Source organism: Mustela nigripes, chromosome 13, assembly GCF_022355385.1.
Source record: "Mustela nigripes isolate SB6536 chromosome 13, MUSNIG.SB6536, whole genome shotgun sequence".
In the NCBI taxonomy this organism is placed as follows: domain Eukaryota; kingdom Metazoa; phylum Chordata; class Mammalia; order Carnivora; family Mustelidae; genus Mustela; species Mustela nigripes.
The window spans coordinates 128,752,086-128,776,831 of record NC_081569.1 but is presented as its reverse complement, the minus strand read 5'-3'; the positions used below and the strand labels follow the sequence as shown (position 1 = coordinate 128,776,831).

The 24,746-nt window shown below is 57.1% G+C and overlaps 1 protein-coding gene across 1 annotated transcript; it reads left to right on the top strand.

Annotated features, from left to right (window-relative positions):
* The first annotated feature begins 1,192 nt into the window (after nucleotides 1–1,192).
* On the top strand, nucleotides 1,193–21,929 carry VASH1 (vasohibin 1). Its single transcript, XM_059373678.1, has 8 exons — nucleotides 1,193–1,282; nucleotides 2,717–3,103; nucleotides 8,747–8,835; nucleotides 9,934–9,990; nucleotides 11,711–11,785; nucleotides 14,671–15,052; nucleotides 16,848–16,960; nucleotides 17,759–21,929. Exons 2-8 carry the CDS (start codon nucleotides 2,801–2,803, stop codon nucleotides 17,829–17,831), a joined length of 1,092 nt encoding a protein of 363 aa, XP_059229661.1. The 5' UTR covers nucleotides 1,193–1,282; nucleotides 2,717–2,800; the 3' UTR covers nucleotides 17,832–21,929.
* Nucleotides 21,930–24,746: the final 2,817 nt, after the last annotated feature.

Genomic DNA, 24,746 nt, shown 5'->3' with positions numbered 1-24,746 from the left:
CTAGGGCAAGAGGCCAAGTGCCGGGTGGAAAGGCAAGTGTCTCAAGAAATAAGGCTTCAGTTCAAGTTATTTGCTGTGTGAGCTTAAAGGACTTGCTCTCTGAGACTCAAATTCCCCATCCATGCAATGAGTAGGTTAAGGTTGAAGGTGCCTGGAGGTTTTCATGCTCCGAGTCTTCTAGCCTCAGTGAGCTTAAGAGGATCTCCTCTTCACTAGCTTTCTTGAAGTCCCATGACTCTTTCCATCACTTATCACCCTTGGTTTCTGATCCTGGAGGCAGCTACTGGAGCTCAGGGGACCTAGGAAGTTCAGACATGAGGGATAACTTTAGGGAACAGAGGAGGAACCACTGAGCAATTCCGGATTCTCCAAGGCCGCCGCTGCTCCAGCCCAGGTGTAGAAACCTCAGCTTGTCAGAGAGGGGTGGTGAGAAATGCAGCAATTACTGACCTAAGCAATCAGCACCTGCAGGTAGGCAGGCCAGAGCCCAGAAATCTGCTCGACCACCCCACCTCCCTGCCGCCGCATTCATACTAACTCCTGGGGGGAGAAAGGAGACCACATGTCTTAAACCACCCCAGGCTATCAGTCTCCTTTGGAAAGTTCTTTCCCTCGGCTTCCTGTTGGCACCTATTCCCCATTACTGCTCTGTGGAAGGGAAGTAAAGGTTGCCTTGAGTCTCTGCAGTCATGCAAGCCGTATTTCCCCCTTCTTCTGAGCCGGCTGGACCTTGCAGGACCGTCACCTCACACTCCCACGGGTCGCGTGGTCCCCAAACCCTGGGGCGCAGCAGCCCCTCTGCCCGCGGTGCGGGGATGCCCACCGCCAGGGTCCAGGGAAGCCAACTAGGGGCAAACTCCGCGCATCCCCCTCCCACTGGTCTCCACTCGGGGTGGAACTGGTTGGCTTTTAACCCTTTCTCTTCCAGAGGTCGGACCCTAACCCCCAGATGTCCTCCTTTAGGGAGCTCGCACGCCAGGAGGACTGCGCTCACCGGGTGCGACGAGCTCGGCTGATAGCTCGGGAAACCGAGGCCCACTGAGGGAAGCGATCTGGAGGATGTCCCGCGGGAAATCGGACTCTGACTCCTGTCTAGAACCCGGTCCTCCAAGCCAGAGCTCTCGCGCCGACCCCCCGAGGGCCCCTGCGAGGTGCTTCCTTTAGGAAATTCCCGACCGCGGACCTCCCGAGCCCGGAACCTCCGTGCAGTTAGCGCTCTGCGCCGCACGCTGTGAACTTCCTCCGCGGCTCCGCGCCGGCTTCGCTGCGCCCGGAGAAAGAGGTGGGAGCGGAGCAGACGACCTCCTGCCTCCTGGAGATAACTTGGGACGCGGGGCGGGGGGCGGGCGGCGGAGGGCCCGGCGGTAAAGCGCTGGCCCTTTAAGTGGGGGACCGAGCGCATGCGCGGCGCGGACGGGAGTCTAGCCCGGTGGGCGGCGGGCGAGCAGGGGACGCTCGCGGCCGGAGGCAGCAGGGCCCTGGGGCGGCGGGGGCGGCGGCGGCCCAAGCCTGCGGAACAGCCGAGCCGCGACCTGCGCGTGGACCCCGCGCCCGGCGGGCTGCTCTCCGGGGACTAGCGCAGCCCGCGCTCGCCGAGGCTTTGTCGCTCGCCGAGGCTTTGTCACTCGCCTCCAGCTCCATCCGCGAGCTGTGGCTGCGCGAGCCTCGAGCCCTCCCCGTCCGGCGGTCCATCCCCCCCCGCCGCCACCCCGCCCCATCCCAGCCGGGACAGCGGGAGCGCGAGCGGACAGCCGCGGAGCATCCTTCACCCAGGCCGGCCGCGCCACCGCCCATGCCGCAGCCACTCCGAGGCTGCGACCGCGCGGCCGGAGCCCGCCGCTCGGTGACCTCAGCCTGGCCTCTGCGCGCCGCCCGAGTCGGCCCCGCTGAACCCCGGGCCCGGAAACGGGACCCGCGCCCCGCGATGGCTCGGCTGGCGCTGAGCGGCGCCGAGTGCCCGCTGTCCGCCCGCTGAGGCGCGCCCGGCTGGGGACCGGCGAGGCCTTGGCGCTCCCCGCCGCGCCCTTCCCCCTCTGGGAGCTGCGCTGCTGTTTCCCGGGGGTGAGGGGACGGGGGCCCGAGACAAAGCCCACTTTGTGCGGGGAGTTGGCCGCGGGCGTGGAATGAGCGCGTCGGCGCGCGCCCCCTCCCCGCGCCCCGCCAGCTGCGAGTCTTGGCTCCCCGGCTCGTCGCATCGAAGAAAGCGCGCCTCCTCGCCACCCTCCGGTTCGGGGGTCCCGGCTCCGCGCTGATGCGGCCAGGAGTCGCCTCGGTACTCCCCGGAGCGCACGCTGCCTTGAGCGTGCGATATTTTGCAGAGAAATCTGTTCTCTCCAAAACTGGGACTTGGGGAGCCCGGTCGGCCTGAGCACCGGTGCCTTGACCCTCTGTGGCCGCAGGTCGGAGCTGTTTGGCCTCAGTTTCCCTCCGACTTTTCTTTCTGCAAGCCCAGACTGCCGCCGTCATTGTTCTCGCTGTCAAATGGGGGAGCTTTGAGAAGGCTGCCAACTTGGGGTGTGTTCTCTTTATTCCGTTTCACAAAAAGAACAGAGCCTCTAAGGCTGACCCCAGACAACCACCTCTCTATCCCCTACTTCACGTTGAGGCACTGATTTTTTTTTTTTTCCTTATCGAGTAGTATTTTATTGTACAGGAGCCACGCCCTGGTTTCTTAAAGGCGCCTTACGCTCTGTTTGGCCATGTGTTATCTCTGCAGCTGGTGTGTGGGAGGCCCCCAGTAAGCCACCTATTTTTTTCCTGCCTCCTGATACATACTCCCACCCCCATCAAGGATTTGGGGATGCCCGGAGGGAAGAAAGTGGCGGGGGGTGGCAGCAGCGGCGCTGCCCCCACTGCCTCTGTCACCCCCTCTGGGGTCAGACGTCCGGAGACCAGCGAAGGGGCCTCAGCCCAGAGAGATGATGAGCCAGAAGAGGAAGGCGAAGAGGACCTGCGAGATGGAGGCATCCCCTTCTTTGTCAACCGGGGTGGGCTGCCTGTGGACGAGGCCACCTGGGAAAGGATGTGGAAGCACGTGGCCAAGATCCACCCCGATGGAGAGAAGGTGGCCCAACGGATCCGTGGGGCCACAGACCTGCCCAAGGTGAGGGATGGGTATGTGTGTGGCTTGGGGGAGGGGGGTTAGTATCCAGGCTTTAGTCAGGTTGGGGCTGGGAAAACAAAACCACGCTTTCCTTTGTGGGGTAGGGGACCGCTGGCATGGTAACACTTTGAAAACACAGATAGATTGTACCTGTCCGGAAGAATTTTCTTTCAGCTGCCACTGAGGTTCTGTGAGGTCTGCATACCCTGTTTCCAGCAGGAGCTCTTCCATCTCTTTTTATTTTTTTTTTTTAAGTTTATTTATTTAAGTCATCTCTGCACCCCAGTGGGGCTTGAACTCATGACCTCGAGATCAAAAGTCGCATGCTCTTCTGACTGAGCCAGACATCTCTTTTTAAATACCCATGTTTTGTGAGCCGGGCAGCAGATTAAAAAGTGCACCAGTGTGGCTTACATCTTATTTGTTAAGCCAGTGAACTGTGGGCAGAGAGATAATGAAGGACTAAGGAGGATACAGGGCTTCAGATATTGAGAAAATATTTTCGTGCCTCATCCCTCTGAGTTCTCTGACAGCCTTGCGGAACGAGTGGGCTTTGAGGTCCCATTTTTACAGATGGGAACTCAGGCAGGAACTCAGGGTCCCACAGCTAGTAAGTAACCATGGAGCCAGGACTCGAGACACAGGTCTTCTGGTTCCATGTCCTCTGCTCTGCTGGAGGCAAGGCCAGTCCGAAAAGGGCCTGTGGAGAAGAGTAAAGTTAAATCATCTTTCCATGTAGAGCTGGCCCCGGGATGGCTGTCCTTCAGTTGTGTTCCCCAGGACGGCTGAGGCTGTGTTTCATTCATCTTTGTCTTTCCAGGACCTTCTGTGCATCTGGCACAGGGCAGGCACAGGCATGTATTTGCTGGGTAAAAGAGTGCTTGTGGTTTTCACATGCACAGTTTTGGGGTTTTTTGGCATTACAGTTGAGACTAAGGAAACACTCTCCCCAATGCAGAAATGCCCAAGAAAAGCACTCGGGGCAAAGGTCAAGCCCAGTGTTTAGTCGTGCCTCCTCAGGTGAGTAGGGAGCTAGAGACAGCGGCCCTTCACGTAGATTAGACAGGAAGACAGCCTGTTTTGTTTCATTTTCACCAAGTTATTGGTAGAGCCATCAGAAACTGTCTTCTGGGAAAAGGGAATTCAGAGGTTGAAGGTTAAGCAACACCCTCATATTTCCAGGGGAGATAAAATGTGGATTGATTATGTATGGCTACATTATCGTCCTATGTAGAAACTTGGAACTTATGAGGCTAATCCCCTGTGATTGGATATTGTTTCTAATATTTGATTCTTAAGATGAACACGTGGTGAACATTCTAAAACATACATTTGGGGGTCCGTCTCTGATTATTTCCTTGGCATAAATTCCTGGAAAGGAAGCATTGCGTCAAAAGATATGAATGTTCGTTTTGATCGCCCATCTCCCCAGGTGAACTCAAGCAGACCCTCAACCTGTGTGGGCTTGTTTTCTCACCTGTGCGATGGAGTGGACTGTGGGGAAAATTCAGTGAGAGACTATGTGTCAAAGCATTTAACAGACAGTAGTCTGAAGCCGGTGGTTGTTAGCGGATGTTTGTTACCTCTCTGCACATCTTCCGTCAGGAGGGGAGGCTCGATTTCCCACGGGGTCAGCTCCAGGAGGGCCAGAGCCCAACGCTTCTCCCACAGCAGCAAGCGGGGGGGTTGGCAGACAGCTCCCCAACCACCTTGCTTATGTCTAAATCGGGCTGTGGGAAAGTGTGAATGGTTCCCTGCAAAACTGTTACCACTCCCGAAGACTAAAAAAAATCTGCAAATTCGTTAGCGACTAGTCTGTAGTGTCATCTTGCCATCTTCAGCCTTCATGTCTAGGAAGGACACCCATGAAGGAATGAAGCTCCTGGCCAGGTGTGGAGGGGGTGTTGTGACTGACCGTCCAGTGAAGTGGATGGGGTTTTGTGAGCAGCCTGGAAAAATTTCAGTCTCGCCCTCCTTACGCCACGGGACAAAGGTCACAGACAGAGAAGCTGCACATCCCTACGAGGTTCCACTTGGACCTTAGCCCAGAATAGAAAGGAGCCCTAGAGTCTGGGAGGCACTGGGGGTTGGTGCCAGCAGCAGAGACGACCGACCCCTGGGCTGGCCCCTCCCTGAGTGGCCGTGCCCCTGGAGGTCGCATAGAGGCACTCTCTCACATCATGGCGGGCCCAAGAGCTATTTTGTTGGGATGGCGCACTGTTTTAAAAGATCGCTGGAGCCAAAATGTAGAATTGGGAGATTTCATATAAAGATCCAGATTTTGGGCACCTTTTCAGAAAATGAGACGATCCGGGAACAGAGAATCTGCGATCCCACATAGCAGCTGGCAGCTGGCCCTGAGGACTCGTTCCCCTCCCCTGACAGGCCACAGTCCCCACCACATCCTGCCCGCCTGCCTTCCCGCTTTGTGCTCCCAGTCCGGCCCCTGCCCCTTGGCTCAGCCTGGGAGCCCCCCAGTGTAGCAGTGTGATACAAAGTGCTGGGCAGAAAAATCCAGCACATGCAAATCCTGATTCTCTCATAACTGTTTTTGTGTGAGGAAGGCACGCAGCCTCCTTGTGCCTCAGTGTCCTCAGCTGTAAAATGGGGACAGTTGCCACAGCGGTGTCCGAGGGATTTCAGGAGGAATTGTTGAAGTGGAGCGTGTGAAAAGGTGAGCATGGAGTAGGTGCACCTCGCAAATGGAGCACTGCCCGGGGTGCAGCAGCCACCACCCCCACTTTGCTTTGGGAGAACAGCCTTTAGAGGATGATACAGTTCATTGAAGGACAGCCCACTTCTAAAAGGATGTCAGGTGCGGGCACACCGTGTGTCCTTACCTAAGAATCTCTCCTTGATGTTCCAAGCTGCCACCATCTTTAAATGCTCAGTGGTCCCTCCTCCCAGTGCCAGCTGCTGAAGGTCTTCTGACCATGGCTCTGGCCACAGAGCTCCTACAGAATGGGAGTCTGGACATCTCCTCCAAAGAGGTAACACGGCCAGCATCAGCACATGCTGACCAGTCACTTTGGCCCACATGGTAGTGATGCTGGACAGGAATCGAACCTTGGCCATATGCCAGTCCCTGTTCTAAGGCCTCAATGTGCAGCATCTCCTTTAGGCTGTGAGGTTGGTTCTGTTACAGTGCCCATTTCACAGATGAGGCCTCTGAGGCACAGAGAGATGTTCAGGAACTTGATGCCAGATGGGAAATGGCAGAGCTGGGATTTGGATCATGCTGGTCTGGTCTACACCTTCATCTGTGGGCTGTTCTGCCTCCCGGAAGCTTCCCTGTTGTGCTGGTTGAAATGGGCTCCACCAGGGAGACTGTCTTGGTAGAGTTCAGGACTTCAGGGGATCGTGGATCAAGGGTGACCTTTGGCCTTGGTAGTGGAGGAGGAGTTGTCCTGGAAGGATCTGGGTAGCAGACACCACTCACTGCCACATACCTCACTTAACTACCCCTTGACACTTCCTGGCTCCTGCTTTACAGGTGAGGCTCAGGGTGCAAAATCAGGTTCCAGTCCTAAATCAGGCCAGGCCATTTGGGTGTACAGAATCTGTGTGTGTGTGTGTGTGTGTGTGTGTGTGTGTGTGTTTGAGCAAATGAGTGTGTATGGGAACATTCAGAATGGCGTCGGCCCTGTCTATACTAGTTAACACATAATGTGAGTCATGCAGCTGGCCACACGGCTCCTTCCAGCCAAGCCTCAGTGGTGGGGGCCTTTGAGGCCCCGCTTGTGAATCCCACATCTTTCTCTGCCTCTCCTGGAGTCATTTCCGTCTCCCAGAGTAACCAATCCCTAGGTTCTCTGTCAGGGCAGCCGATGCCCTGACCCAAGGCTGGCTCTGGTAAGCATCGGTGAGGGACCCTCTCACCGACTGGAGCTCCCTCCTTGTTTGGAGTGGCTCAAGCGAGGGCATTTTTTCAGTCTCTGTCCAAAACCCCTGGAAGCCCCTGGATGGCCTCACTAGAGAAGGGGATGACCCACTTGCCTCTCAGAGACCTTCCACCTGAGGAGGTCAGGCACCCTGCTGTTCATGGTACACTGCGAAGGAATTCTCCAGTTCCTCTCCCTCTTCCCCTCCCCCCATATCCTGATCAGGGAAGGCTAGGCCAGGCCCTCAGAGTTCTGGAGCTCATCAGGCTCACAGTGGTCAGGCAGGAAGTGGGAGAATGCCCCCCCACCCCCGCCATGCCCAATCTTGGGACTCCTATCCCCCTGGTGACTGTAAGTGGCCACGTCAGTTTGGGCAGCCGTGTGATATGAAAGGGGAAGTAGCTTCCTCCAGAGAGAGGTGTCAGCTGCTTGGGACTGCCCAGACAGGAAGGAGGGGACCAGCAAGGAAGAGACAGGAAGTTCATGCAGAGCTGTTCCTCTGGACTCTGCCAGCGGGGTCTTCCCTCCTGCCTCTTCACCCTTTGGCGTGAGTAGGGGTCTGTCCGAGGCGGTCCTTTGTCCCCCTGTCAGCAGGGGCACCCACATGAGGGTGTTCAGTGATCACTGGCATGACCCCTCCCTCCACATTAGAGCCCCAGACATCGTAGCCCTGTAATTTAGAAGGCTGTGCCCTGTGGGCTCAGCATCTCATGACGGGGAGAACCTCTCCCTCCCCAGCCCTAGGCCAAGTTCCCAGACAGGGTTCCTGCTTTGCCCTTTGGCTCACCCATACCCCTGTCCATGCAGCCTGAGACTCTCGGCAGCCCCAGCCTGCTGGGTGGTCTTTGTATGCCCTGGAAGGAAGTGGGGGTGGAGGCATGGCGGCAGGGAGACCTCTCCGTGAGGAGCCTGAGGCCACCTCCCAGCAAGATGTCCTGGTGGCCAAGGGGGAGCCCAGACAGGTAGGCCTTGTCCGGGAAGTCCGGTTCTTCTACCTAAACAAGTGTGTTTCATAACCCCAGACAACCCTAGCTGGCACTCCTCTTGGCCACCTCTGCCTCACTGACTTGTTGCAGCCAAACTGCAAGAATTCAGGCCCCCCGGCCTGAGAAAGGGGCTCCTGGGCATCCACGAAACCCCTCCAAAGCACCTAGGCCATGGCAAGTAGGTCCCCGGCAAGACCTGTCCCCAAACCTGTTCCTCCAGCAGCGACCACCTCAGCATTTCAGACTGCAGCTGGAAGGCCCGTGATACTGGGCTCTGGAGCGCTCCCCAGCCCAGGCAGGGCCCTGGAGGGCAGGGGGACAGGAAGGGACACCAGGTAGATCCACTTTGATCCCACACTTGAACCAGAGCAAACCCCGAATGCAAATGAACTCAACCCCAATATTGACATTCTTGTTAAGCCTGGAAGTTAATGAATATTGAAGATTCAAAACAGCTGGGGAGCCAACCTGTGTTTTCCTAAAATTATGGAAGAAGCATAAAATCTAAACATCAGCAGAGGCTCCAAATCAGGAATGCTGTCAAGTGCCAGGAGGGAGAGAAATGGCCTTGGCCAGGAGGTGGTGGGGGTTGGCGGTGGTTTGACCACAATCTCTGGAAGGAGTTGCCAAGGACAAAGGGTCAGGACAGGAGGGAAGGCGGAATCTGTCTCCAGGTGGCGGCTTCCCTGGGGGCGAGTCCTGGGTGGCAGGCAGGTGGGCTGGAAGCCCCAGGGTGAGTCTCCCTCTTCTGACCTGAGCCCTTTCTCTGCTCCTAGATTCCCATACCGAGTGTGCCTACGTTCCTGCCCTCTACGCCTGTCCCTGAGCGCCTGGAAGCCGTGCAGCGCTACATCAGGGAGCTGCAGTATCCTCCCGGGTTCAGGGTCACAGCCACGCTCTGGCTGGCTTGCTGGTCCAGAGGCCAAGGCAGGCCGTCCTCAGACAGGGCTGGAGAAGCATCAGCAGAGTGGCCAGTTCCACAGTCCACACCCGAGTGCCGTTCACAGGCACTGTCCAGTGCTCAGCACAGCCGGGCTGTGTGAGGGTTTTATCGGAAGAGGGCCGGACCCGCTCTGGCCTCTCCACCACCCACTTCCCCATCCTCCGGGTGACACGTAAATGTCTCTTGAGGGACCTGCCGTTGAGATGTTGAGATCGTCAGGCCTAGATTCCCCCAGCACAGACCTCCTCCTCTGCTGGCCATCCAGACCAGCAGGAAGAGAGAGGGGAAGCTCCCTTGGGGCTGTTTAACAGCCGGTTTAAAAAAGGTAGGCGGAGGCCAGTGGAGGAGAAAAAGGGTGTTATGCTCCAGGAAGTAGCTTCTACAGCTTGGAACATTCTCCTAGTTCTTTGCCTTTTTCTTCCCTTATAAGAGGCCAGCTGCCTAGCATGGAAAAACCTGACCCCAGGCTGCGCAAGCCCGATTCCTCAGTATCCCTGCTCTGGGCCTCTCCACCCCCTTTGCCCGCCCAGAGCTGTGTGTCCTGCGTCCTCTCCCTAGGACTTTCCAGTGGCAGATGTGACAGGGATGGAAGGACCAGGCCTGGGGCCTGAGCAGGAAGAAAGACAGACTCATTACAGGCAATGAGGCCCAGCCCTTCCATTGTCCCAATGGGGACGCTGGAGCCCGAACTGGGAAAGGCAGTTGACTCAGGAGCAGCTCCTGGCTGTTGAGCTGCACTGGGACCCCCACTCCAGCCTCCTGTCCATGCACATTGCTCCTCAGCTGGTTGGAAAATGACCAGCTGCAGAGAGCCGTGTGCTCCGTCTCCCAGCCCCGGCTGGCCTGGCGTCCTCCCCTTTCCAATATTCCAGTGTCGAGTGCCTTGTGACAGCACTTCGTGGGGGTTCTTATCCAGTCTGTACCCCGGGAGTGCCGGGCCTGCGGTCTGGGGTAGGGGTGGGGACAGAGGGATGTAGCTCTTCCAGACCCAGCTAGGAAACCCTTAACTGGTACCCGCAGGTACAATCACACGGGGACACAGTTCTTTGAAATTAAGAAGAGCAGACCTCTGACAGGGTAAGTTTGGGGAGCACCCAGGCTAACAGTGCCCCCAGCCAGGGTGGAGTGCCTGGGGAGAGACAGGCACAGGGACACTTCCCTGGGGAGCCAGCGAGTGGGGGCAAATACCACCGTGGGGCTCGGAGGTGGTCATAAAGGGGGAAATCTTGCCCAGGATGAATATCCAGGGCTCCCTTGATGGAAAGGAAACCCCAAGATCCTTGCTGAGCTGGGAGAGTGATGGGCAGCCCCCCACCTTGCCTTGGTGATGACAGAGGGTGTCCCAGGTAGATGTCTAGCCTCATCTTTCTCTCTCTCTCTCTCTTTTTTTTTTTTTTTAAATTAAGAGGTGAGCTTAGCAGGAGAGAGCCAGGCCTCCCATTCTCTCCTTTCCCTGCAACTGTCCACGTACGCCCTGTTGCAGGGGCCTGTCCGCTGCCCTGTTGGCCTTATTAGATGCTCTTCTAGTCCTTTAGTACAAGGCCAGTGTCTGAGAAACTGGAGAGAGCGCTGCATCTGTCACTTCCCGTTCCGCCAGTCCCTGTAGGTGCCTAGCTGGTTTTACCCCCAAAGAAGCCCCGAAGGCACAGGGGTGAAGAGTGAATGCCACTGCTGGGTCTGGTGGCTCAGCCCAAAGTATAAAACCCTGTTTTATTTATTTATTAGAGAGACAGAGACAGAGAGCAAGTGAGCTCAAGTAGGTACACTGGCAAGCAGAGGGAGAAGGAGAAGCAGGCTCTCTGCTGATCAAGGAGCCTGCTGTGGGGCTCAATCCCAGGACCAATGACCTGAGCTGAAGGCAGCCACTTAACTGAGCCACCCAGGCACCCCTAAAACCCCGTGTTTTAAAAATTAATGTGAATTTTACATCTTTTTCCATGTATAATCTGTCCATGTTTGCTTTCTTAAGAAAAATACTTAAAATGGTCTGTTTGCTAAATGTCTTCATTACCCCTTCTCCAAAGCCCTGGGTAGAATCCAGCCTCTCTAACCGAAGAGCTTGCTCTTACTGTCCTGTGGCTGCTGGGTGCTGGGGGCCCCGCTCCAGCCTCAGGACGATGGAGGAATCCAGCACCCTCCTGGGCAAAGCCAGCCTGGGAGCAGCACTTAATGAGGAAGGAACCTCCTCCTTCCCCTGAGGCCTCAGGGATAGTCTGTCCCAAAGTGGCCTGAATTGCAAGTTCTGGAACAGGCTGGGTTGTCACTAACTGCCTGAGAGCCTGTGTCTAGGCTCCGGGCAGTTGGCCAGCTGCGGGGGACAGTTGTAATCAATTACAAGCTCTTTGGAGAAGCCATGGTTGAGTCAAGAGTCACTGTGCTCCGAAAGGGACAAGAGCAATGCCAAGGTCCCAGCATCCTTGGCATGCTTTCCCACTGGCTCCCGCAAACACCATCCTCATAGAAGGCCCCCAGCCCCGCGGGTGTCAAAGACCTGCCTACCAACGCACCTCCCCCATTCATGCTTCCCTCTCCCAGAAGTCTTTGGAGTGGGAAAGTCTGGGGTGGGAGGAGGAAAGGAAAGGGAGATGGGGCCTCCTCCTTTATCTTTAGTGCCTGCCTCTTCTCCCACCCCTCAGGCTCAGGACAGATTGGGTTGGAGGTTGGGCTGGGCCTGAGCTGGGGCGCTCTGTTCTGTAGCACTTCTAGACCCCTGCTTCTTCCTGCTGACCCTCCCCCACTGGAAGGGACTGGAGGCTGTATCCTCATCCTCATCATCATTCTGACTCCCTTCCCCCAGGCTGATGGACCTGGCCAAGGAAATGACCAAAGAGGCTCTGCCAATCAAATGCCTGGAAGCCGTGATCCTGGGAATGTATCCTTCCTTGGCCCTCAGAGACTAGGAGCAGGTGAGCTCACCTCTCTGGGCTCCAGCTTCCTCCTTGGGAGGCGGAGGGCTGAATGAGCTCTGAGGCCCTCCCAGCCGTCTTGAACTTGGTCCCAAAGTGAAGGAGCTCTTGGGGGACTCAGTCCCCAACACCTCAGTTGCTGACTTTCCAGGCGTATTAGGCCAATCTCCCCCCACCCCACAGATTTTATTTATTTGAGAGAGAGACTGAGAGAGAGCATAAGTGGTGAGAGGAGAGGGAGAGGCAGGCTCCCTCCTGAGCAGGGGGCTCAGCGCCAGGCTCTATCCGTTCCTGGGATCCTGATCTGAGCCGAAGACAGATGCTTAACTGACTGAGCCACCTGGACACCCTTAGGCAGGTCTTTTTTGAATCTTGTAGACACCATGACTGTGTTCTCTGAACCCCAAATCTGGGCATATAGTCTTACAAAGGCTGTCGTGCCATTTCTGAGAACCAGACAGTCTGGGAGAAGCCGTTTGAATGCCCAAACGCTGGCATTTCCAGGACACATTGATTCGTGGAAATGATGGATGGGGTCTTTGAAACAAAAATGCCTCTTTAAAAAGGCAGAGTTTCTGGGTCACCCCCATCCAGAGGGCAGACTGAGGCCTATAGCTAGGTCACCAGGGGAGTGAGGCAGGACAGCCCAGCCCCGAGTCGGAGCAGGAGGGAGACAGGTGTTCATGGCCTGTTCTCTGCTCGAATTCGTCTGTGCCTTAGATACAGCCTTTGGTTTTGCTTCATGACAGAAAATGTTAAGCCTGTACAAACGGAACATGGTAATGAATCCCACATGCCCATCACTCAGTCTTGCCAGTCTTGATTCATCCCTGCCCAGCCAGCTGTCCCGTCTCCTGCTTCCCATAGCACCTTAAGTATTCTGTCTCCCCCCCTACCCCCGGTATGGGTGCCTGGCTTAGAGGACGAGGACGAGCTGCCTACCAGAACAAGGACTCCACTCCCTAGGGAGGAGAACGTGATAGTCAGGCCAGGAGCACAGCTTCTCCAGGGAAGACTGTGATCCAGGGGGAACCACCCCCCAACCCCTCATAGACACACCTATCTTAAATTATACACCAAGAACCCAGGGGCGCCTCCTTAGCCCCCTCCCTCAGAGGCCCCCAGAGCTCACTCCACTGTGGTGATGGTTTGCTGACAGGCAGGCCCGCTCAGTAGAGCCTGAGAGCATGGCCCTGTCCAAAGGATTCTTGGAGGGGATGTGCCTGAGGCCAGCCTGCACACTTGGGGCCGTTGCCAGCACCCCCTTTGGGACCCCACATTGTCTTCTTCAGGAGGCTCCCACCCACACTGTAGGAGGGAAGGGAGGGGGACTCTGCTTCCTCCCTCCAGAGCTCACCTAAAGCTGGCCCAGGCAGGATCCCACAGTCCCAGAGGCCTTTCAGAGTTTACCCGGGGTCTCCTGGACAGGAAGATGACAAGAGCAGCTCTCATCTGGTCTGGGGCCCCTCCCTCTGGCCACCACAGAACAGCCACAGCCCCCCAGCTTGCCGCACACACGGCGGGTGCTGTACTGAGTTTGCTCCTGTGCCTCGTCCTTGGGGCGCCCTGGGTGCCTGCCTTGTTCATCTCTGCACCCTCAGGCCCTCGCATGGATTCGGGCTCAGTAAGTTCCATAGTGACTGAGAGCACGGACTGTGGGAACAGGTGGATCTGGACCTGAATCCTAGCTCTGCCTCTTACTGTGTGACCCCAAGCTAGCCCCTCAGGGCCCTTCTCTGTCAAAGGGCGCACTGGGCGTGCCTGCCTTGCAAGGTTATTAGGGAAACCAAACAAGTCAGTGCGTGGAGGACACTTGGCACAGGGCCTCTCCGGGGCACCTGCTCCAAGCTTTTACCCGTTCATCTCCTTCGGCTCATTTGCTCACAAAGTACTGTTGGGTCCTTGGCTCTGGGCTGAGCCCCAGACAGGCATCAAGAAACGTGAGCAGGCAAGGTCCCTGTTCTCAGAAGTTTGCGTTCTGGCAGGGGACACAAAGATAAGCCAGCAGACCAAGAAGTCAAATCATTACAGTTCGCGGTGAGCGTGTCATGGAGGAAAGAAACAGAAGAGCCCACTCGCATGAGAAGGCGAGGTCAGCCGTGACCGCTGGGCCTAAGGCAGGAGAGGGGCAGGCTAAGGTGGGCAGGAGGCGGGCCTCTGGTCGAAGGGAAGAGCTGAGCAGAAGGTCCTGAGTGGGAAAGGAAGGACGGAGAGACTGAATGAGTGCGGCGGGCGGGGTGAGAGGCCAGAGCGGGCAGCTGGCCCAGGCCATGCCGGCCTCCTGGGCCCCGGGAGCTTGGCTGTGTGAGGGCAGTGGGCAAGCACGTGTGGACTGGGGAGCAGCAGCGAGAGAGAGAACAGAACCGTCTGCGTGGGGGAGGAAGTGTGAGAGAGAGAGGGAAGGTGAGAGAATGTGTCTGAGAGCGAGTGGGGGGTGGGTGAGGGGACATGCGTGTGGCTGACAGCAGGAGGGAGACAGTGGTGCGGCGGGGGCCTCCTCCTCCCTCCTTTAGCCACCAGAGCTGTGGGGAGCCCTGCAGTTTGCAGCGGGGAGCTCACTGTGAGCTGTTGATAGTTCGGGAGCCCCCTTGACATCCTAGCGGCCTTGAATGACTGAGAGCCCTGACCCTACAGGTTACTTTATTGAGCACCTACTGCATGCCTGGCTCCGGGCAGGAGGACAGGATGCCGTTGGGACCAGTCGCAGGGGTCGCCCTTGGGAGCCAGGGTGGAGGGCCCCCCTGGGCTGTGGGTCCCGAGGTCGGGGTTGGGGTCAGGGTCGGGGTCAGGTTGCGGGGGGTGGCCCCTGTGCCTCTGCTGGCTGTTTCCTTAGCGGGGCTGGCGGGCCCAGTTACCTCACCAACAGCATGCCCACCCTGGAGCGCTTCCCCATCAGCTTCAAGACCTACTTCTCAGGGAACTACTTCCGCCACATCGTGCTGGGGGTGAACTTCGGTGGCCGCTACGGGGCGCTGGGCATGAGCCGGCGCGAGGACCTGATGTACAAGCCGCCGGCCTTCCGCACGCTCAGCGAGCTCGTGCTGGACTACGAGGCCGCCTATGGCCGCTGCTGGCACGTGCTCAAGAAGGTGAAGCTGGGCCAGTGCGTGTCCCACGACCCGCACAGCGTGGAGCAGATCGAGTGGAAGCACTCGGTGCTGGATGTGGAGAGGCTGGGCCGCGAGGACTTCCGCAAGGAGCTGGAGCGCCACGCCCGTGACATGCGGCTCAAGGTCAGTGCGGGCACCGGGGTGGGGAGCGCCGCCCCCCCAGCTCTTCAAGTGGAAGGGCTGCCTCTTCCTCGTGTGCCACATCACCAGGGAAGGCCACCAACCCCCTCACCTTGGCCCTCACCCCAGCAGAGGTGGAGTGAGTCTCAAGGGCCGTGATGAGGGTGAAGAGTCTACGTGGCCACCCTTGCCCCCAGGTTCCCTCGGGTGGGCAGGCCAGGGAAGGCTCTGGAAGGAAGCAGCTGCTGAGCTGGGTGTGGATGGAGGGTGAGCCTGCAACCTGGGGAGAAGGGCAGGGGTGCGACCCTTGGGTGGAGCAGTTGGTTGGGAAATCAGGAGCTGCCTGGAGGGAAAGGTAGGGGCAGGTGTAAGGAGCCACCATCAGTCCTGCATGTCCTGACCCTTGACCTCCCAAATCCTGCTTCAATAAAGGACTAGGGGGAAGTCAGAAACAGGAAGAAAGTCATACCATGGGAAGACCATGAGGGTGGCCGTCCCTTCTGCCTCTTTCCCGCCTGCGGTGAGCAGGACGGTGAGGGGCTGTTGTACCCCAGCCGGTGGGCTGAGATGCTGAGAAGCTCACCCACCCCCAGCCTTACAGTGGGCAGAATCTTAGCCTCTCTTTGGGTCCCCCTGGACTGGGGTGCCTCCCCTGGTGCCTGCCTGGCCCCTTCTGGGTGTTCAGCCCTTCCCCACTGGTCAGTCACTGTGGAGCCCAGGAGGCAGCTAGTGGCAGGTAGAAGCTCTGTTTCCAGGGCAGGAAACTGAGGTACAAGGGAGCCCAAGCGCTTGCTCAAGGCGATGAGATCGGACAGGCACTCAGTCTCGAGATGGGGAATGCAGGCATGTCACAGGTGCCCTCAGTGCCCCCCGCAGGGTGGGTCAGAGTTCAGCTGCCCTGCTTTGCCAGGCCCCAGGCACTACCCTTGTCCAGGGTAGAAGCCAGCTGCAGTGACCCTGTGCAACTAAGGTGGGGCGGTGGGGGTTCCTCCCCCTCCTCCAGCGACTCCTGTTGCTGGAGTCCTACCAGGCCTTCAAGGGAGCAGGTTGGACCTAGAATCGGAGCCAAGAGTTTCCTATTCTTTTTTTTTTTTTTTTTTTTCAGATTTTTATTTATTTGACAGAGATCACAAACAGGTAGAGAGGTAGGCAGAGAGAGGGGGGCGGGGAAGCAGGCTCCCTGCTCAGCAGGGAGCCTGAAGTGGGGCTTGATCCCAGGAGCCTGGGATCATAACTTGAACCAAAGGCAGAGGCTTTAACCCACTGAGCCACCAGGTGCCCTAAGATTTTCCTATTCTTTGGCACTGTGATTCCCAATCTGTTTGGTGCTAAGGACTCCCCACCTTACCTGCCCCTCTCCAGCACCCCCATCATATACCCCATGTTTTGAAAATTCAGGTCAAGCTGATCATGTCATATGAAAGATGTTTCATTTGCTTTTCTCATTTTCCTTAATCATTCATGACTGTCAGTCTGAGCTTCTGTGTGGCTTGAGATTACCAGTGCCCCCCACCCCCCTGGACTGTTAGGTTCCTGGCCCAGAACACAAAGGCTTCTTCCCCAGCTGTTGCACCTACGTGGCATGGGTAAATGGCCCTTTTCTCCAGGGCTTCTTAAAGTATCACGAAGCTCAGCATCTTCCCTCTAAGTGCAAGCTGCCCGGCTGGGGAACCCTTGCCCAGGCAGCTTTAGTTCCTAGGAAACAGGTTTGGGATGACCCCTGGGAAACAGGGCAGCCTCGGGCAGGAGGGACTCTGGGAAGCCCTAAGTGTGTCTTTGTTTCTTCCTCCACACCAAGATTGGCAAAGGGACCGGCCCTCCCTCTCCCACCAAGGACCGGAAGAAGGACGTTTCCTCCCCGCAGAGGGGCCAGTCCAGCCCCCACCGCAGGAACAGCCGCAGCGAAAGGCGGTGAGGGATGGGGTGATGGGGTCGTGCCTGGGGGAGCCTGAAGGCAGCTTTTCCCTCCCATCTTCTAGATCCCTGTCTCTCTCTCACCCTTTTGTCACCCTTCCCTTTTTTGTCTCTCCTCCCCAGAGGGAGACGATGTGGGTTGGTGGATTGCTGTCCCATTTCCCCGGGGAAAACCACATGCCCTGGCCCACTGGCTACCCCATGGGTTAGGGTTAGGGTTAGGTGGGACGGAGGTGGTGATGGGTGGGCTCCCACCAGACAGTAAGCTCTCCCAGGGAAAGGTTAACATCAGATGGCAGCTGGTGGGTGGTTTTGAACCTAACTGTTGCCCTGCAACTCTGGTGTTTGCCTCCATCTAGATGGCAGAAACATCCCATTAAAATACTAGACTGCCTCCTCTCCTTTCTCTCCTACTGGTAGGTCTGGCTCTTGCTCTAATATTATCAGGAGCCACAGCTCCGAGATGATTAAGGAGCACAAGCAGGCCTCCCGTGGGCAGTGTTAATCCCTTCCACCCGGGAGGCTCTGGTAGGGAACCGGTTCCCAGTGCAGAGGGCTACACAGTTGAGCTGTTCCTGCTAGCTCCTGGAGATGGGGGCCTCTAGGAAAGAGCAGGACCACACGCAGCATGGGTTCCAGGAGCACACTCCCACATGGACTTCGCTGCTGCCTCTAGGGCACCTTGAAGAATGGAGGGGGAGCTCCCAGAAGCAGCCACTCTTTGTCCCTTCCTCCCCCCCCCCCCCCCCCCAAGCCACTCATCCCTACCCCTTCTCCATTCTTGTTTCCCTGCAGGCCATCGGGTGAGAAGAAGCCTCCTGAGCCCAAAGCCATGCCAGACCTCAATGGGTACCAGATTCGGGTGTGAGGCATGGGGCAGTACGCCAGCCTTGCCACTTCCGGGGGCCAGCATCCATCTGCCAGAGCCAGCCTCGTTCGTGGGGAGGGAGGGGCTGATGATGGGGGGGCAGGGCAAGAGGCAGCAGGAAGAGCCTGTCTCAGCTCAGCCACCCAAGCTGCTGCCCCTCTCACTGGGCCAAGACCCCTAACTTTGGGCCAAGAAGCAGTTAGTATTTTATTTGGAGTTTTTAACCCAATAACTGAAGTTTAAAGTGTTTGGGGAAAGCTTAAAAAACTAATGGATCTGCCCATCGCCAGAAGGCCAGTGCTTAGGAGATCTAAGTCCCACAAGGCTGGGCAAGGAGGGGTTGCTGGCTCTGCCGGTGTCTATCTGGGACTTGAATCCATCCAGTCTGTGGGAAATCTCCCAGCCCCACTTAGCCTGCGGCAGGAGGGATGGAGGGGTTCCTCCAGTTCTGCCTGCTATGGCAGAATCTTGACCCAGGGAACGGGAAGCAGGGTAGAGATCATCCTGGGAAAGGGCTGTATAGCCAGTATCAGGATCTTGGCACAAGGCCACATCTGCCCCAAGAGCAGAGCCCAGGGCCCGGGAGAGCCCTCGTGCCCTTGTGGCCCATGGACAGTGCTGTGCGGGCTGTAGGAGAGCCCAGGAGAGACCTCTGTGGGGAGAGCTCCCTGGCCCCTACCTGGTCCAAACTTGCTTAGTCCAGTTCTGCCTGTTGCTGGAGCTAGGGGGCTCCCTGCAGAGGGGCTGGGCTTTGCCAAAGGCCCAGAACTGCACTGAGCTCAGTGTGACTGTAGGGACTGAGCCAACCTGGTGGGTCCAGGAACTGTGGCTGGGGATAGAGTGGGACAGTCAGGCCTGGGGCTATCCCCTGGCAGTCCCCAAGGGTTGGGAGGAGGCACTGCTACTCGCCTCCTTGCTGTGAAAAGAAGACCCGATCAGGATGCCTGTGCCTCAGGCCTATCTCCCCACATGCAGCAGCCCATCTAGGTTTGGGGGTACCCTTGATGATCACGGCTTGTCAGGGAAGAATCTGAACAGCTGGGAGTCTGCACAGCCTGCCTGTCGAGTGTGAGATACCTGGCGGGCGAGTGAGAAGTGGAAAGAAGTTGGCAGGGTTGGGAGAAGGTTCTAGAGGCTGAAGCAACAAGGTGGTGGTAGGACAAGTGTGCAGCTGGCCACACAGAGGAGCAGAGGCTGGGGACAGGGGAGTGTAAGTGAGAGAAGGATGTGGGGAGCGTTGAGAATCAGGGTGCTTGGGGAATAGTGAGTTCTCAGCTGCTGGCAGTGTCCAAGCAAAGCCTGCACAGCTACTTGTTGGGAAGCTGTAGAGCGGATTCAGGTGATGGAAAGGCAGCTGGGTATGATGACCGGTAAGGTTTCTTCTCACCAAGAGGCTGTGATTCAGCCAGGGCCTGGGCCCTGGAAAAGGGAGGATCAGAACCAGAGTGGTAAGCTCACACGCCCTCAGGGCCAGGCGGGGGCTCAAAGGGGGGCTGCAGGGCTGGGTGGGCACTGTGGCCACTGAAGCGGCTACTCCTGCTCCGCTGTTCTCAGAGAGGGGCCCTGCCTCACCAGATAGTCTGAATTTTTTTCCCCCAGAAGCCAGAACTCTGGATTTTTGTGTGACATATCCTGACTTTTAAATGTTGGCAATCAGTTCAGAAAACTTAAAAACCCAACATGAAAGAGGATGCCAGTTTGTAATCTGAGGTAGAGCACGCTTGTGCTGGGTAGGTAGAAGTCCATGGAGAGGCTTTGAGGTGGAAATCGTGAAAGTTCTAGGCTTCCCAGGGCAGGCTGGGCCAGGGCAGGGTCCTTGCCACAGAAGCTGCTCGCAGAGAGGGCAGCTGGCCCATGTCTGTCTTCCTTAGTCTCCTTGCAGACCAGAGACCCACTAGGGTTACCAGCAGGGGTGGAGTGGAGACCGGGGAGACGGGTGGGGTGAGCGAACCGGAGAAAAGAGGGAGGGAGGGAGACAGGATGCTCTTGCTAATGCGAGTGCCCGTCAGGTTAGCACCGGAGGCTGGCAGCTCTTCACACCAGCAGCTTGGGCCCGGAGCCAGGCCCAGCAGGAAGCCAGCTGGGCAGTCCCTCGGGTTCCTCAGGGTTCACCAGGCCCTGCGGAGGCACCTAACCTGCCCCCGGACTGTACCCCAGCCAGGCCGATTCCAGGGCCGTTGTGACCCCTGACTCACCATCCTGGTTCTCAGGGCGTGGGGTGGTGGTCCTCACGTTCCCCACATTGGCCTGAGGCAGCGACGGCTCACCTGGGGAGGTGTGCTGCTGAAGACGAACAAGGCCTTTCCCGGGTCTACGTGTGGGTACCTCGTGCAGGCCACTCATCAGCAGGGGAGGGGACTCAGACGCCCCTGTAGACCCCAGGGCTCGAGGGAAGACGAGTGTTAGGGGATTGGGGTCAGGGAGACAGGAGGAACCTGCTCAGCCCACAGGCTCCATCCCACAGCGGTCTGGGAGAAGGAAGTGGAATGAGGCCCACCCCTGTTGCTGCCCGCAGGAGGGAGCTGATCACCCTGAGCTGGGAGCCCCCAGCACACCTCTCCTCGCTGAGACCTCGGGCCTGTGAAGGCCACCACAGGATACAGCGGTGCTTTTTAATTTATTTTTAACATTTTCTCCTATGTAGCAAGCCCTCCTCCCCTCCTGAGCGTGTTTACACAGGCTCCGCTCCCCGGGGCTGGCCTGACTGCAGAGTTTCTGGGGAGGCAGAGGAAGGGACTTTGGGGCCTTAGTCACCATCCTTGGTTTCACCTCATCCTACTTCCTGTGAGGAACAGGGGCCTGGCTCCTGACTCAGGACTGCCTTCCAGCACTCAGTGGGCTCCTCTGCCCCCAGGAGTTGCAGGGCTGCTGGCCGAGGAGGCCCCAAGGTGAGGTCAGAAAAAGCTGCTTGATGAAGGGTAGGGGTGGCAGTGAGTGCTCCCCAAAGCCCACCTCCTCGTGCTCAGTGCCAGCACCCAACACTGGGAAGCTGGGTGTAGAGAGCCTTCCTGCCCACCTAACTGCCAGTCCTTTCCCTCCCATGGCCTCAACACAGTCACGTTCCCCTCACCCATCATGCCAGACCTCACCCTTCCTGGGCATGGACACGTGGGGAGGGTAGCAGCCCCCTGGCCGGGGAGTCACAAAGCCTGGAGCGGGGATCCCGAGGAGCAGAAAGGGCCATAAGCCAGCTGTGTCTGTTTTCTGGCCCCCTCTGTCCGCACACGCCCTATTCCTTCCATCTCGAACTCGACCTTCTGGCTCTGAGATGGGGTCCAGTTTTGGTCAGCAGCATGCCCAGAGGCCCATGTGTCCGCGTGCACCTAGGTCTCCTGCCTGAGTGTCTTTCTGGCTTCGATGCACCAACATCCCCAGCCCATCCCTCTGGCCTTGAACTGCAGGCAAGTGCAAGGCAGGCCAGCATACTGTGTTCTTTGTGCCCCAGCACCCCTGTGCTGAAGACTCCGTTCGCTCCCGCTGAGGAACCAGCTGAAGGGTGGGAGGGGGCCCGCCCCAGGCCGGGCAGTCTGCTGTGGTGCTAGCTGCAAGCCCATCAGTGTTGACCCCCTTGCCACATCCTACTGCTCCTGAGTCCCAAGTTCCCCTTTCTCTCCGGTGTGCGTGGCCCAGCGGCCTGGTGATGGGGGCCACCCCTCCCTCAAGCTTTGTGTTGGGCTGTGGGACCAGACTTTGTCCCTCCTGCTCTTCCCGTGTCAGTATTGCTCCCTCCTCTCTCACTTTTACACCCCTCTCATCGCTGTGCTCACTTTTTCCCTGAAATGAATAAAAGCTCCCCGGCTCCGGTTGCATGGGCCGGGCAGAAACCACATGGAAGCCTGGTCTCCTTTCCCCTGGATGCTGAGGCTGGAGCCCACCCCACCCACCAGTCAGCCTCAGTGGCTCCAGGAAGAACCTGGCCAGAAGTGAGGGGAGCCCCAAACCAGCCAACAGGAAACCTTGAGGCTCCTGTAGTCATTGTGAAACTTCTGGGGTCCCAGACTATCCCCTTCGGCCTGCCTGAGCCACTCTGCTCTTGTTAACCCCAACCTGGGAGATCTTTCCTGCTGGCTGTAAACAAACCCTTCCCCTTCACACAGCCAGCTTGAGCCCTGCGGGCCAGCATCTGTTCCTCCCATCCTGGTTCCCAGCAGTCCCCCAGGGACAGGGGAGGAAGAAGGAGTACTCCCCTAGGAGGAAAGGTTATTTCAGGAAAGCACAGCAACAGGGATCTGAAATCCCTCCTCAGCACGGTTGCCCACAGTCTCAGCATGGAATCCATGGTGGCTACAGCCACCGGTCTGGAGAACACATCTGGTTCCACCCATCACCCCTGCTCCCGCTCCAGGCCCCTTCCCATGTTTAAGACTAGCCCAACCATGGCAACCGGACTTGCACAGAAATAGCTCTTAGACCCACAGCCTTAGTTTTCACATGTACCCTTCTTTCCTCTGCTCTCCGTCCCTTCGGCTGAGAGTAACACCTGAACTTGTCAGAAGAGGTGGGGTATTGCCTCCTCCTTCCGGCCGATTCCCATTAGGTCCTGTGCTAACCAGCAAGAATCCCTCACTTCCGGGGGTATGGTGGTAAATCATGGCAGCCAGGAAGGGAAGCAGTCTGTTGAAATCCATGGATGTCTCAGACTGTATTTTATAGAGAGGCAGTTTTGTTCCTTACAGGCTCATTTAAGTCTGATTTAAGTGATACCCCAAAAAACCCCCTCGGTAAAAGGTAACCAGAATCTGTGAATAATGTGGATTGTACACCTTTACCAAAAGGCAACATTATACTGTACACATTCAAGTCCAGCTAAAATACCCAGTCAGGGGTCTGTGGGTAGACTACAGTGATAGGGCTTATTCACAGTGGGACCACTGGATTGCTGGTGTACAAATGAGGGGGGTCCGTGCTGGGACCAGAGTCCATCATGAGTTCAGCAGGCTCACTGTGGACACTGCTTAGAATTCACAGGTAAATATCATCATGGACTCCCGGGAGGATCCAGACTCAACTTATGGTGTGTGTGTGTCAGGGTGGGGGGGTACCTCATTTCCTGCTGCCCTGTTTCCTCCAGGCTCTCAGCATGTCCCAGCCTCATTTAGGCATAGGATTGATTTGTGTTGGACTTTCAGATGCAGGTGGCATTTCTTGGAGCCCTCAACAGGGAGAGGTCAAAATCCTTGTCACACCCATCTGTCAGTCTCTGCCCTCCAGAGTGGTGGTCAGTGGTGACAAGAAGAGGTGGTCATAGCAAAGACCCAAGCAAATGGCCCCGACCTGAGCTGCCTGCTAACTCTTAGTGTTTGCCAAGGGGCTATGGGACCAGCTGCTGAGGCTTGACAGGTAGTGGAGATGGGTCACCTCAGGTTGGCCAGAGGGACAGCTCTCTGGGGATATGCACTACCTCCAACCCCCAATAAGAAAGGGCTTGGTCATGGGAAAGATGGTACCTCCCAGAATATAAGTGAAGAGACTCTAGTCTTCTCTCCACAGCTGTGTATGGCCTCAGCAGCAGAGGACCTGAGGAGGCATGGGGCAGAGTCGCCTTGGAAACACACTCGGTTCACACTCTCCTAACGGGGGTGGAAGCTGGGCCCTACCAGGCTCTCATCTGGCTGGTCCCTGCCTAGAATAGTTTGGTTTCGTGCATTTGCTCAGGAAGGGGGAGGCGCACCAGGATGAGGCTGGAAGTGCTGGGCCGAAGGTCCTCTCTCTCCTCAGGTAGAAACTAGAGGAAGGGGCCCCCTCTGACTCCTGGGAGAAGAGAGGCCACACTGTGCATTACATACCCAATCAAAAAACCACCCTCTGGTTAGTTGTTACCCCAGGGCAAGAACTGGGAAGAGAAAACAAAGTTTAAAGACAAAAACCAGCAGCAGACCAGTTGGTGAGTTCCCTTCTCCCAGGCCCACCCAACATGGGTCTTTCCTTACAAGATAACCTGTCTCTCCTACTCCGGGAGAGGCTGTGTTCTGAGGCGTGTGGGGTGTCAAGGAATAAAGCAAAGGAGATCTTCAATCTACCTCTGTGGGAACTGGGTTTCCTCAGATGTAAATAAAGGTAATACGTGAAGGCCGGCACTGCTGCCACATGGTGTGGTCAACTGACAGTGGGTGTGGAAGCACTGTTTGAACTTAATAAAAGTCTGTGCAAATGTTCCATGACTCAGGAAAGCCTCCAGGCCAGGAAAGGGGCTCTGAGGATACACCTCAAAGCTCAGAGCTGCAAAATAATGCTTCGCCCACAGGCAAACCACACAGCCAGGCTGGCGAGAACTACGCCTACCAATGATACTCTTCAAGTCTTAGCATCCCTTGCTTGCCAAAGCCCAATCGGCACAATTTCAGGTCTGAAAATTCCTCACAAGTGGAAAAGATTATTACTTTAATTCACCAAGATATAAACCCAGGAAGGAATGAACTTACCCCCAGTCACCAAATGACCAAGCCAACATGACAAGTGGTGTTCCTTATCCCTAGCTGTTTTCTTTTGGCTGAATCCCAGCCCAGGTGGTTCCACAGAAGCACCAGGTAACTTTAAATAATTCAGATTCTCAGAGGCTGATTCAGGCAAGGCAGGAAGCCACACCTCGTGTCAGGGCTTCCCATGGGCATGTGGGCTTCATAGACGTGCTGCAGGGGGAGGCGGGAGGAAGATGAAAGTACCAGCAGAATGAGGCCCAGGAGGGAAACCTTTCCAGCAACAGATGGGCACAGTCCAGCTCTGACTCCAGCGTGCAGACAAGATGATCAGAAATAGGCATTGAACAAGAGGCAACCGGCAGGCACATGTCGTGCCTCACGCGGCTGTCGTGGCTTTGAGCAGGAAAGCGCTGCTCACCCCACGTTCCGTACAGACCCTCCTGAAATGCATGTGGACCAGGGGAAGGTATGGGGGCCGACGGAATGGGAATGAAAG

Coding starts and splice junctions, on each gene's coding strand:
- VASH1 (XM_059373678.1), top strand. CDS start 2,801: ATGCCCGGAGGGAAGAAAGTGGCGGGGGGTGGCAGCAGCGGCGCTGCC. Junction 3,104..8,746: donor GGGCCACAGACCTGCCCAAG/GTGAGGGATGGG, acceptor CTCTGCTCCTAG/ATTCCCATACCGAGTGTGCC. Junction 15,053..16,847: donor CCCGTGACATGCGGCTCAAG/GTCAGTGCGGGC, acceptor CTCCACACCAAG/ATTGGCAAAGGGACCGGCCC.